Below are 11,590 nucleotides of genomic sequence, written 5' to 3'. Positions count from 1 at the left end.
ACTTCCGCTACGGCAGCCGTGTGGTCCAAACAGAGGAGTAGAAACACGTCTGGGAGGCATTTTTGCGCCACGATCAATTGTCAGACACCTCGCTGATGATTTTGCATCGCGCAAGGACATAAAGGAGCCACAAACAGACGGGGTTTTGGGGATATAATGGGCGGAAAGAAGAAGAAATCGGCACCGCAAGCGGCCGCTCCGGTGGCCCCGACTGCTACAACGGGGACCGGCGTGGCGGAGGAGACCAAGAAACAGCCAGCCAGCAATAAGCAGAATAAACCAGCCAAAGAAAACAAGTCTAAAGGTGATAATACCTCATAACAGTCCACATTAGAGACTGTTCATATGTCGTTTTGTGGTCCTTAGTTGCCAGCGGTCAGTATTAATTGTCCAGCAATATCCATTTCATTAATATAATAAAAATAATGTATTTTGGTTCATTGCCAAGTGTAGCTACAGTTCTCTTGTCACATTTGCAAACAAACTTTGAGATCTTGTCACTCGTGGTGGACGTTTTCCAGGATATAAAATAGTAATCACTTAATCAAAGGAAGGGACATATTAACCAAAGATACACACAGTTATTTGACCGCAGCCTGAACACAAATTCTCTGTTTTGTCCTCAGCTCCAAAGACTTACAGTCTTGCCACCACCGCCCAAGTTGACACAGGTGGGGTCTCAGACAAGTCGATTCTTAAGGTAAGTTCAATATGTCAATCCCTGTTAAGTGTAATCCGTTTTATCATGTGTTTTCCTTGCTGAAAAACAATTAAAATGCTCCCAGTGAAAGTGATACGTCCCATTAATGCAGGTCGCTATCCAAGCTGACCTGGAGAAGAAGATCATCAAGCTGATCAACGACTTCAGACAGGAGAATGGAGACAAAGGGCCCATATCAGGGAGACTTACAAGCAAGAAACTGCTGGTAAAGGCAAAAACAAATCCCTCTTTATACCTCACAGCTGTTCACAAACTGATGCACTCAGGTTGGGCTTCTCCTAATGTGCTCGCAGGACTTGTACACAGCTCTGCAGAGGTTCAACTTCAAAAGAGAGCACATCGAGGAGGCGATGAAGAGCAGCGTGCTGTACGGAGGAGATCTCCACTCTGCTCTCGACTGGCTCTGCCTGAACCTTAAAGATGGTAAAACATCAGCAGTCGCATAACCCGTTGTCATGGTAGGAGTTGTTGAAGACACATCTCTTAAAAGCTATCGTCTGTTTTATCAGATGAGCTGCCGGATGGTTTTAGCCAGCAGATGCAGGAGGAGTCCCAGAAGAGTCGACCTAAGTACCAGCCTCCTGCCCAGCAGAAACCTGCAGCCCAAAGCCCCAAGGCGGCCAACAACACCCGCAAAGAGACCCCCAAGGTTTGCTTAACGAAGTGTGGGTCGGCCGGAGAGATTTCCATCTTCTCTCGTATAAAACTCATAAATGTGCGTGTGGTGTTTGTCAGGTCTCCGAGAAGGACGAAGCTGCAAGCATGAAGGACTGGATTTTAAGGTATGCAGAGCAAAGCAGCGAAGAAGAAGAAGAGGAGGAGGAGGAAAAGGAAGGGTGGAAGAAGACACGTAATCCAGAACTGGATGAAAAGTTTGATCCCGTAAGTGAAATTAAGAGACCTTGAAGTAGCTCTTGCAGGACTTTTGTTAATTTATGTTAATTGGGTGCCAATGGGCACAAACAGCCATGTTGCTATGCCAACAAGCTGCAAGCTCTAGGAAGTTGTGATAGTCCGATAAAAGTCATTAATGTTGTCTTTGTCCTATTATCTCTTTGTAGAATGACAGGTACTTGATCCTTACTGCTCAGCTGTATGACGCTAGAGAAATGGCAGCTGTTGCCAAGACTAAAGGAGACAAAACGGGTCAGAGGACGGCACAGGACAGAATACGCGTCATCCAGCAAGGTGTGTGTGTGTGTTTTGTCTCACATTTCTTTCTAATTTGAACGTGTTCAAACTTCCAGTGATGTGGTGTTTTACTCTCTCTAGAAATGAAGCAGTTGGAGTCCCACCCCGTGTTCAATGCAGCCTTAAAAGTGGTGGATGCTCCGCAAAAGCAAAAGAAAGTACTTCCCGTCAGCGAGGACAAAGAGGACATCGGCTTCAGTTTGTTTGAACAAGCCGCCAAGGAGCCACCTCCCGAGAAAGGTCTGTGTGTTCATCTAGTGCCTGAACTTTGTTGCAATGAAGTAAAGTGTAGTAGTTGCACTATAATAGAAGCTGGACATGACAAGAAACAACACAAATGTGAATTCTTCCTCATGTAACATATACGATAAATGTATTTCTAATTAATTGCTTATCCGCACTAGAAGATAAAACATCCAAAAGTGGCAAGAGTGAACATATTGTCCAAAATCGAGGATGAAAATGTCATTTATTTATTTGTTTGGTGGCGACATGTTTAGGATGTTAATTTGATGCATGTAGAAGCATTAAACTGACCATACACCAGCAAAACAGAAGCCTGTTAACTTTCTTGCAGTTTAGCGATGTGACATCAACCTGCTCGTTTTCTCCCATTTTTTTTCCCCCTGCAGTCGTGAAAAAGAACGAACCAAAGGACATTCGCAACTTTGACTACACGGCTCGAAGCTGGACCGGGAAGTCGCCCAAGCAGTTCCTCATCGACTGGGTCCGAAAGAACCTGCCCAAAAGTCCAGCGCCGGCTTTTCACAAGGTCGCTGCTGGTAGATACTGGAGATGCAAGTGAGTACAGGTCGACAGTTTCCACAGTTATTCCCGTTTATGCGTTCAGATTCTGCTGCATTTAACCCTGCAGAAGCACGTTAGTGAGTGGAAAAGAGATTTTAGACATTATAACATTTGAGTTACTTAGAGTGAAGATTGAAACAACAGAAGATACAGAATAGAGTTGTAAACTGTAGTGTTATATAGAAGTGTTTTTTTTGTTTTATTTGTCTCACATATAAATAAATATATAGAAAAAGGACGAGGTATGTGTGAGGTGTGGTTAGAAACCTGTAGAGGTTTATATGAAAACTACACCCAAAGATAAACTAAAGTTAAGATAAAATCAAATAAATTTTAAATGAACAAATTGAAAGTTACATTGAAAAAAAAGTAGAATCATCATTACGACAGATAATTTTATATATAAAAAAGAAAGAAAAAGTAGATCTTTCTTTTTCTATTTTCCCAAGTTAATAGTCTTAAACAAAGGAGCATTTTTAAGTTTCTTTTTGTATGTGGTCAGTGACAAAGAGGGATCAATTAAATGTGCATAGTCTTTCCATATAATAACTACTTGTATACAACGAAGGACAAAGATTCTTAGCCTGTCGAGTTTGATAATTATGTAACAGAGAATTAAAAGAAAAATAATATTCAGAACCAAAAGATAAATGGACAGTCTTACGTTTCACTTGAAAAACAAAGGAACAAACTTGAAGAATGTTGACGTCAAAAAAAGAGAGGTGCACTTGGAACAATAATTTTGGAAAAGTTGCTAGTGTAACAAAACGTTCTTGCAACAGTAATATTTTATGCAAATAAGATGGAAAAGTATAATATAACATATTAAAGAAACGTGATCTTAGAAACCAAATAGATGTTGTGACTAGACTTTTTGACAAGTTTAGTTGTTTGAAACCGTGTTGGGTAATTGAGAGTGTCTTTTCATGCTTGAAGGGTGCGTGTTCAGAGGGTGGATGATGTGCTGGAAGTTTGTCCAACCATCCTGACGGAAGACAGCATGCAGGCTCAGCACCTGGGAGCCACGCTGGCCCTCTACAACCTGGTTAAAGGACAGGTGATCCGCGTTCTCATTCGACTCCCGTTTTAAGCCGCGTGTCATCTTTGTTCCCGGGTTTGAGTTTCCTCTCCTTCCCTTCTCCCAGTCGGTGCACCAGCTCCTTCCTCCCACCTACAGGGACGTGTGGCTGGAGTGGAGGGACAGCGAGCAGCAGCAGCGGGAAGAGAGCCGCACCGCCGCCAACAAACCTCGAGACCAGTTCATCTCCCGGCTCCTGACCCGACTCAAGCAGCAGCAGCAGCAGCAGCAGCAGAGCCAGACGCCCGGATCGCAAGGATGGCCGGGGACAAACAGCAATGATGACGAGGAGCCTGAAGAGTCCTGGGAGAACCTGGCTGCTCTCGATATCGGGGAGCGAGGGCAGGAAGTGGACGACAAGAGCGAGACAAAGGGAGTCAGGAGGGAAGGAGCGCTTGAGGCCGCCAGAGAGCTTTTATTAAAGCTGAAGAAGTCATCACTGGCCCACAAACTGCAGGTAGATGCACTTAAGCTTTTCCATGTAGAGCAGTTTTTTTTTTTTTTAAATAAAGTCACGTCATTCAACGTGTGTCCCGCATTTAAGGCAGAGCGAGAGCAGCTTCCCGTCTTTCAACACCGACGCCGCGTCCTGGAGGCTCTGCAGCGCCACCGCGTGGTGGTGGTGGCTGGAGAGACGGGCAGTGGGAAGAGTACTCAGATCCCCCAGTTCCTGCTGGAGGAGCTGCTGGCCGGAGGGAAGGCTGCAGAGCCCTGCAACATCGTGGTGACCCAGCCTCGCCGGATATCCGCCATGAGCCTGGCCTGCAGGGTCAGCCAGGAGATGGGCTGCGAGGACGGACCAGGATCGAAGGTGAGAGTAAACCTTTGGTTTTTCATTTTTTGGTTGACTTGAATCGGATGCACTTCTTTAACGGCTGTGTTTTCTGTTGAATTCAGTCGTCGCTGTGCGGATACCAGATCCGGATGGAGAATCAGTCCGGGGACTGGACCCGTCTGCTGTACTGTACGACCGGAGTCCTGCTCAGGAAGCTCCAGCACGACAGAAACCTCAGCTCCCTGACACACATCATCGTAGACGAGGTGCCTGACGGCAGCTCATCGTACACAGAGCCTGTTTATTATGCGTTTTTTTTTTAATTTATTCATCCTTTTCCTCATGTGAACCACCCCTCCGCAGGTCCACGAGCGCAGTGTCCAGTCGGACTTCCTGCTCACCATCCTGAAAGACGTCGTGATGAGGAGGTCGGACCTGCAGCTGATCCTCATGAGCGCCACGGTGGACTGTGACAAGTTCTCCAGCTACTTCAACCGCTGCCCCGTGGTCAGCATTCCTGGCAGGACGTTCCCCGTGGAGGTGAGAGCAGTTAGATCGGGAGCGAAGGTTTTATTTAATAAAGAGCACAAAAAGCCTCTGGGCATTTAGATAAAAAAGCATGAGCATAGACTCTGATGAGCTCAGCCTGGAACCTGGAGGGGAAACAGGGTGAAGGAGAAAATTTTGAACTGAGACGACAGCTGCAGACAAGCGTATTTAAAGAAATTACACGATTTACTTATTGGTTGTATCTATTAATTTAATTTAATTTAATAAATTTCCACATCTGGAAATGTATGGAAAATCAAAACCAGTGTATGGAAAAATATTCATGTTCAGTGTTCTGAAACATAAAATTAGGAATATCTAAAATAAATAAATGGTCTGATCTGTTTTTTTAAGTTGCTTGGCTGCACAGCTAAAAAAAAAAAAAGTGCACTGAATTTATCTGATCTCAATAATTTGTCTGAGCTACATCACCGAGCTATAATCCTCTGGAAATTATTTGGTGACACAACAGCATATATATTCAGATTAATGAAAACAAACCATGAATTCCATAATTTATTTACATGGTACACAACCCTGTATCTAGTAGTTTTAGGTATCTGTTTCTAGCTGCTTGTGTTTTGTCTCCAGGTGTTTCATCTAGAAGACATAGTGGAGCAGACGGGGTACATCCTAGAAAAGGACTCCGAGTACTGCCAGAAAATTCTTGAAGAAGAAGAGGAAGTCTCCATCTCTGTCACGCAAAAAGGCGGCAAGACACTGCAGCACCAGGTAACATTTGCTCTCCCAAATCAATCAATATATCTGTTAGCGTGGTGTGTGTAGCCTCAAGAGGGTGGAGCGGCATTAATTATGTTGTTTTTTTTCAGGAGGTGATACTGAGGGACTCCTCGGGCTGGGACCTGGGTCCTGAACTCGACCACTTCAGCAGCAGGACTCGACAGGTGCTGCAGTACATGAACCCTAATAAGATCAACATGGACCTGCTCGTTGACCTCGTGGACTATCTAGGTACAGCACATGCAGAATCATATATTTTATTAAATTTGTTACATATATTAAATGTGTTTTTTTTTTCTTTTCGATTTTTAGACAAAGCCCCACAGTTTACAGATGTGGAAGGAGCCGTTCTCGTGTTCCTCCCCGGTCTGGCTCACATCCAGCAGCTGCACGACCTGCTCTCGTCAGACAAGAGGTTCCGGGACAGACACAGGTGACGTAAACTCGCTAATGTCCTTCAACTTAATGTGGTGAAGCACAAAACTGTACGTCGTCTCACTGTAGGATGTGTCTGTCTTTTAGGTTTAAGATAGTCGCCCTCCACTCGACTCTCTCGTCAAAGGACCAGGCTGCCGCGTTCACAGTGCCCCCTGCTGGAGTTAGAAAGGTAATTTTTAAATTTGCAACAATTGAACCTTTGGAAAAATCACAAACTGGAACATCAGTTACATATCTGTGTCTCACACTGAAATAAATGTTCTGTGTTTGGAGTGAATAGAAAACAAGTCTCTGCTCTGTGTCTCTTTTAGATTGTGCTGTCCACTAACATTGCTGAGACGGGTGTGACTATTCCTGACGTCGTGTTTGTCATCGACACAGGGAAGACCAAAGAAAATAAGTAAGAGCTACAACAATATAAAATTATTTTTTCACATTTCATAGTATTTTATACTAAGTTTTATTATTATTTTATTATTTTATAATAAGATAGATTCTCGTTATCTTTGGAAACAATCAGACCTGTTTCTTCACTTGTCTGTGAATTGATTTTAACCCATATGACCCCAGCTGTTATTATTATTATTATTGTTTTAAAATGTTATCATTTAATCTCAAATAATTTGTCTTTGACATGAAGCCATTTGGATTTGTGTTTGTTGTATTTTTTAAGTAATTGCATCACTTTTACCTCACTTTTCCATACGTGTGGTCAACCCAATGTATGGAAAATCCTAATGACCGTGAGCATTTTCTCTAGAATACCAAAGGTTAATCCTAAATTTCTTAAGTTTACAGCATGAAACACATTGATTCTGATTTCTAATTAGAACAATCAAAGACTAAAACGAGGGGGAAATTCCAAATTTGGCCTGATGATGGCACCAGGTAGTAAGTTAAGGAAGTGAGAAACAGCTGTTAATACCCGAAACAGAATTCATGATGATGCACCACATACGATATGTAAACCCCATCGTGATACCAGTGGAAAAAGACCAGCAGTTATTGAGAATGACATTTAATTTGGGAACACAGACTAAAATTCACAAATGCCACTAGCATTAATAATAACAGTAATAATGATAATAGTAATTATATTAATAGTAATAATGCCTTTAATCGCTGGTTGTTGTTAGACTCATCTTTCATGCTTATTGTTCAGGTACCATGAGAGCAGCCAGATGAGTTCCCTAGTGGAAACCTTCGTCTCCAAAGCCAGCGCCCTCCAGAGGCAGGGGAGAGCAGGACGTGTCCGAAGCGGCTTCTGCTTCAGACTGTACCCGAAATTCAGGTATGGAGCTCCTCATTCACTCTGCATATATATGGGTAGAATAGAAACCTTAGAGCTTGGAACCGTATTAGGTATAAAAGTTAAAACAGACAATAAACGTTTAAATATTTTTATTTAATGAGCCGTTTGTTTTACTCCAGGTTCGATGCCTTCATGGATTACTCCATCCCAGAGATTCTGCGGGTCCCCCTGGAGGAGCTTTGTCTTCACATCATGGTAACTAATCGTCCTCGTCCGCACACAAAATAAACATCCACACAGAGGTAAACACTCTCCTCTCCGGTCAGAAATGTCAGTACGGCTCCCCGGAGGACTTCCTGAGCCGCGCCCTGGACGCCCCTCAGCCACAGTCGGTCAGCAACGCCGTCAACCTGCTGAGGAAGATCGGCGCGTGTCACCCCGACAACCACGTGCTCACCCCTCTGGGACACCACCTGGCGAGTCTGCCGGTCAACGTCAAGATCGGCAAGATGCTCATCTACGGAGCCATCTTCGGCTGCCTGGAGCCCATAGTGCGTCCCACGGATTCCACCCTGCATCGCCATATATATTTTTTAACGTTGTTTGTTTTATTATATCTTTTATGAATTATAACCATTTGCTTCAGGCGACCATCGCAGCAGCCATCACAGAGAAGTCTCCTTTCTCAACACCAATGAATAGGAAGGACGAAGCCAACCTGGCGAAGGCTGCGCTGGCGTCGGCCAACTCCGACCACCTGACCATATACAACGCATACATTGGGTGCGCACTCGTCTGCAAACTTTAAAAGGCTTGTTTACTGAGATGTTTTTTTTTTTATAAAGTAACTGGTGTGCAGAAATGCTTTGTCAGCCTCCAGCAGTAGCATTATTTTTTTATGCTCGAGAGGCGCTAAGAAATATTAAAAAAAGAAAAAGAAAAAGGTTCTTTACATGGATAAAGTTATTTTTGTGCGGTTTCGGTTACAGTCATCACGTCGTCACTGCCTCGAGCCACAGTAACGAGGAAGGTCATGGTTTAAAATTTTCAACATAAACTATTTATAATTTGTAAATTTGCTTCCTCTTTCCACTATGGGACCTAAAATTGCGTTTTATTTCATTTTATTGTTGTATTTTATTTTAATCTTGTTAACAGCAGCCTTGGTTGAGACAGTGAAGACAGGACAAATGAACCCACGTGGGTGTTCAAGAACATTTTGTGCAGTTTCTAGAAATGATAATCTCATGACCTTATTGTCTGGTGTCATAACGTCAGGTGGAGGAACTCGCAGACTGAAGGACAGAGAGCAGAAATGTCCTACTGCAGGAAGCACTTCCTCAATCGGACGGCTCTCATTACAATCGAGGTAACCTCCGCTTGCGTGTTAACCTTTAATTTCGTCTCCTTCCTCTGCCCGTCTGTAATCCCATGCGTGTGAATCCATCTTCCGTGCAGGACGTAAAACGCGAGCTGATGAGGATGATGGAGCAGGCCGGTTTCTGGTCGTCTCGCTCCTCCTCCTCTTCCTCCTCCTCCTCCTCCTCGTCCTCTGGCTCGAGGCAGCAGACGGCCTCGCTGTCCAAGCAGCAGATCTCGGTCCTGAACGCCGTGCTGACGGCGGGGCTCTACGACAGCGTGGCCCGGGTCCTGTGCACGCCGTCCGTGGACGTGCTGGAGCGAGTGGCCTGCACGGTGGAGACGCCGCAGGGCAAGGCTCAGGTCCACCCTTCGTCGGTGAACCGCAACCTGCAGACGCACGGCTGGCTGCTGTACCAGGAGAAGGTGATCCCTGAAGCACGCGTGATGCGTCTTTCCGCCCGGCGATTTCGCTCTCGTGTTAATAAACGTTTGTCCACAGGTGAAATACACTAAGATCTACCTGCGAGACACCACTCTGGTTTCTCCTTTCCCCATGCTGCTGTTCGGAGGAGACATCGACATCCAACACAGAGAGAGGCTCATCACGCTGGACGGATGGATCCACTTCCAGGTCAGTGTGGGGACGGAGTTGTCCACGAGGCCTTAAACGTGTCTGTCTGGTTATGTCGTGTCCTTAGACTGGATTCAAATTATTTCAAGTTATTCTCAAACAATGAAAGGCCTCATATCTCAGGAGGACGTAGAAAAGTGCGGTTCTTCGACTTTCACACTGTCAAAGAACTAAACTTCTTTACATCCAAAATAGATCTTTTTATTTCCTGCTCTCAGACCTGCCTGCTGACCCAAGAGTCAAAGATGGAAAAGCAGTTTTTATTCTCTACAAGTCTGCGCTAAATATCCAGAAAAATTATGATAGACTATCTGCTTTTATTAAATGGTTAATTGAAAAGTTTCTCTTTTTTAGCCGCTGCTTTAAACATCTGGAACAAACTAAAGCGCTCCAGTTTCATTCTCTTCAGCCGTTTTATTTTTATTTTACTCTTTTCTAAACCCACTCAACTTTACATTTAAAAGAACAATCAAAGACAGTATGTTAAGGAAATATAATTAAACATGTTACTTAAATGGAAACGTAACAGTCAGTGTTGGCCAATACCTATTTTATTTTCATTTTATTGTATCATTATCACTTTTTTGCTGCTTATTGTGTCGTTGTTTTTTAATATAAGTTCTTTGTAAATTGATTCTTGGGGTAAAGGGGCAGATTATCAATGCATGAATTAAAAACTGAACTGAAGTTATTGGTGAACTGATCCTTTGAAGGCTCCCGTGCGGATCGGTGTCATCTTTAAACACCTGAGGAAACTGATGGACTCTTTGCTTGAGAAGAAGATTGAGAACCCCAGGATGAGTCTGGAAGGTAAAGTCCCCCACCTCCACCCCGGCATCACAAAATAAGACTGAAATGACTTTTTTTTCCTTCAAATTAGTAGCATGAAATTAAAATAAACTTCACCGGCTACTCTCTCCGTAGCAACACAAAATGTTTATGAAGACAGCGATTTTATCTCAATTATTTAACATCGAGATACATCTGGTAATACTTCTAATAAGGACTTTATATAACAGTTTAAATAATATAATATATAAGCCCTCTGTGCCTCAGAGCTCCACCGGTGCCACCACACAATCCAATAATCCCCAGAGTCTCACGTGCTCCTTCAATAGGGAGACCACGTTTTTTAACCGCTTTCGGAAACCCATAAATTATCTGCTTAATCTTGAATAATAAATGTTTCCGGTTGTTTTAGGGAAGTACTTGACCTTTTAAAAATAAGAAACTCTGTGTTCACAGGCCGACTTTGAGTTCTAAGTAATAATAATCTCTTGTTATATCCGGAGTGCTACCGACAGCTACTAAAATAGCCTTTTGTTTTTTTCTTCTTTGTCACTTCATTTCCATGACAAACTCCTCCGCTGTCTAATATGTTTGCATTTCTAAGACCTGATCTTATCCCGTCTCTTCCTCTGCAGGCGAGTCGACCATCCAGGTGATTCTGGATCTGATCAAATCGGAAAACGCCTTGTAACATCAAACCACCACAGGATCCGATCGCCACTGAAGAACCTGCACAGCTCCTGTTACACTACGAGGGAGACCTCTGGCTCTAGTTGAGCATTGCAGGTGTCTTTAAAAAAAAAAAAACGTTGGCCACCAGGAGCTCTTAACTCACATTGAGGAGGATTGTAACATATGAAAGGCATAAATTCATGCTTGGAGGAAGAACCAACAGCTGCATTATGATGTTGCCAAATGTGGTGGAAATAAATCTGTATTTGTTTTTATCTGAAATGGTCATCATGCTTTAAATATTATATATAGTGTTTGCAACATGTTTGAACAACCATTCATTTCATCCTCCGTTATCAACTTGCACATAAATTGTCATTTTATTGTCAAGTCAGTAACACAGAAACCAGTCAAGTCTACAAGATAAGCACACACCTACGTTTATTACATTTCAGTCCTATAAAATTATTTTCAGTGTTTACTGTTTAAGGGCTAACGATTAGAAACTTCCTGGAGGAACTGGCGGCTCTGTCTATGGTGTCACTCGTGGGAAAAAGATGCCTGTAGAGTCTGGTGAGATGTTT

General features: G+C 43.4%; 1 protein-coding gene across 1 annotated transcript; it reads left to right on the top strand.

Moving 5' to 3' along the window:
- Positions 1 to 7: 7 nt before the first annotated feature.
- dhx29 (DEAH (Asp-Glu-Ala-His) box polypeptide 29) lies at positions 8 to 11,288 on the top strand. The gene is made up of 28 exons (XM_047570085.1): positions 8 to 304; positions 627 to 700; positions 813 to 926; positions 1,015 to 1,144; positions 1,231 to 1,370; positions 1,457 to 1,603; positions 1,783 to 1,909; positions 1,994 to 2,152; positions 2,545 to 2,713; positions 3,656 to 3,776; positions 3,865 to 4,254; positions 4,342 to 4,608; positions 4,695 to 4,838; positions 4,936 to 5,112; positions 5,713 to 5,853; positions 5,952 to 6,093; positions 6,175 to 6,295; positions 6,385 to 6,469; positions 6,612 to 6,700; positions 7,463 to 7,591; positions 7,732 to 7,807; positions 7,879 to 8,103; positions 8,199 to 8,335; positions 8,831 to 8,921; positions 9,011 to 9,337; positions 9,414 to 9,545; positions 10,259 to 10,355; positions 10,970 to 11,288. The coding sequence occupies exons 1-28, from the start codon at positions 157 to 159 to the stop codon at positions 11,023 to 11,025; spliced, it is 4,155 nt and encodes a 1,384-aa protein (XP_047426041.1). The 5' UTR covers positions 8 to 156; the 3' UTR covers positions 11,026 to 11,288.
- The last annotated feature ends 302 nt before the right edge of the window (positions 11,289 to 11,590 follow it).

The sequence above is a fragment of the Mugil cephalus genome, chromosome 19, assembly GCF_022458985.1.
Source record: "Mugil cephalus isolate CIBA_MC_2020 chromosome 19, CIBA_Mcephalus_1.1, whole genome shotgun sequence".
Classification (NCBI taxonomy): Eukaryota; Metazoa; Chordata; class Actinopteri; order Mugiliformes; family Mugilidae; genus Mugil; species Mugil cephalus.
The sequence above is the reverse complement of the archived record's forward strand: the minus strand, read 5'-3'. Positions and strand labels throughout refer to the sequence as shown.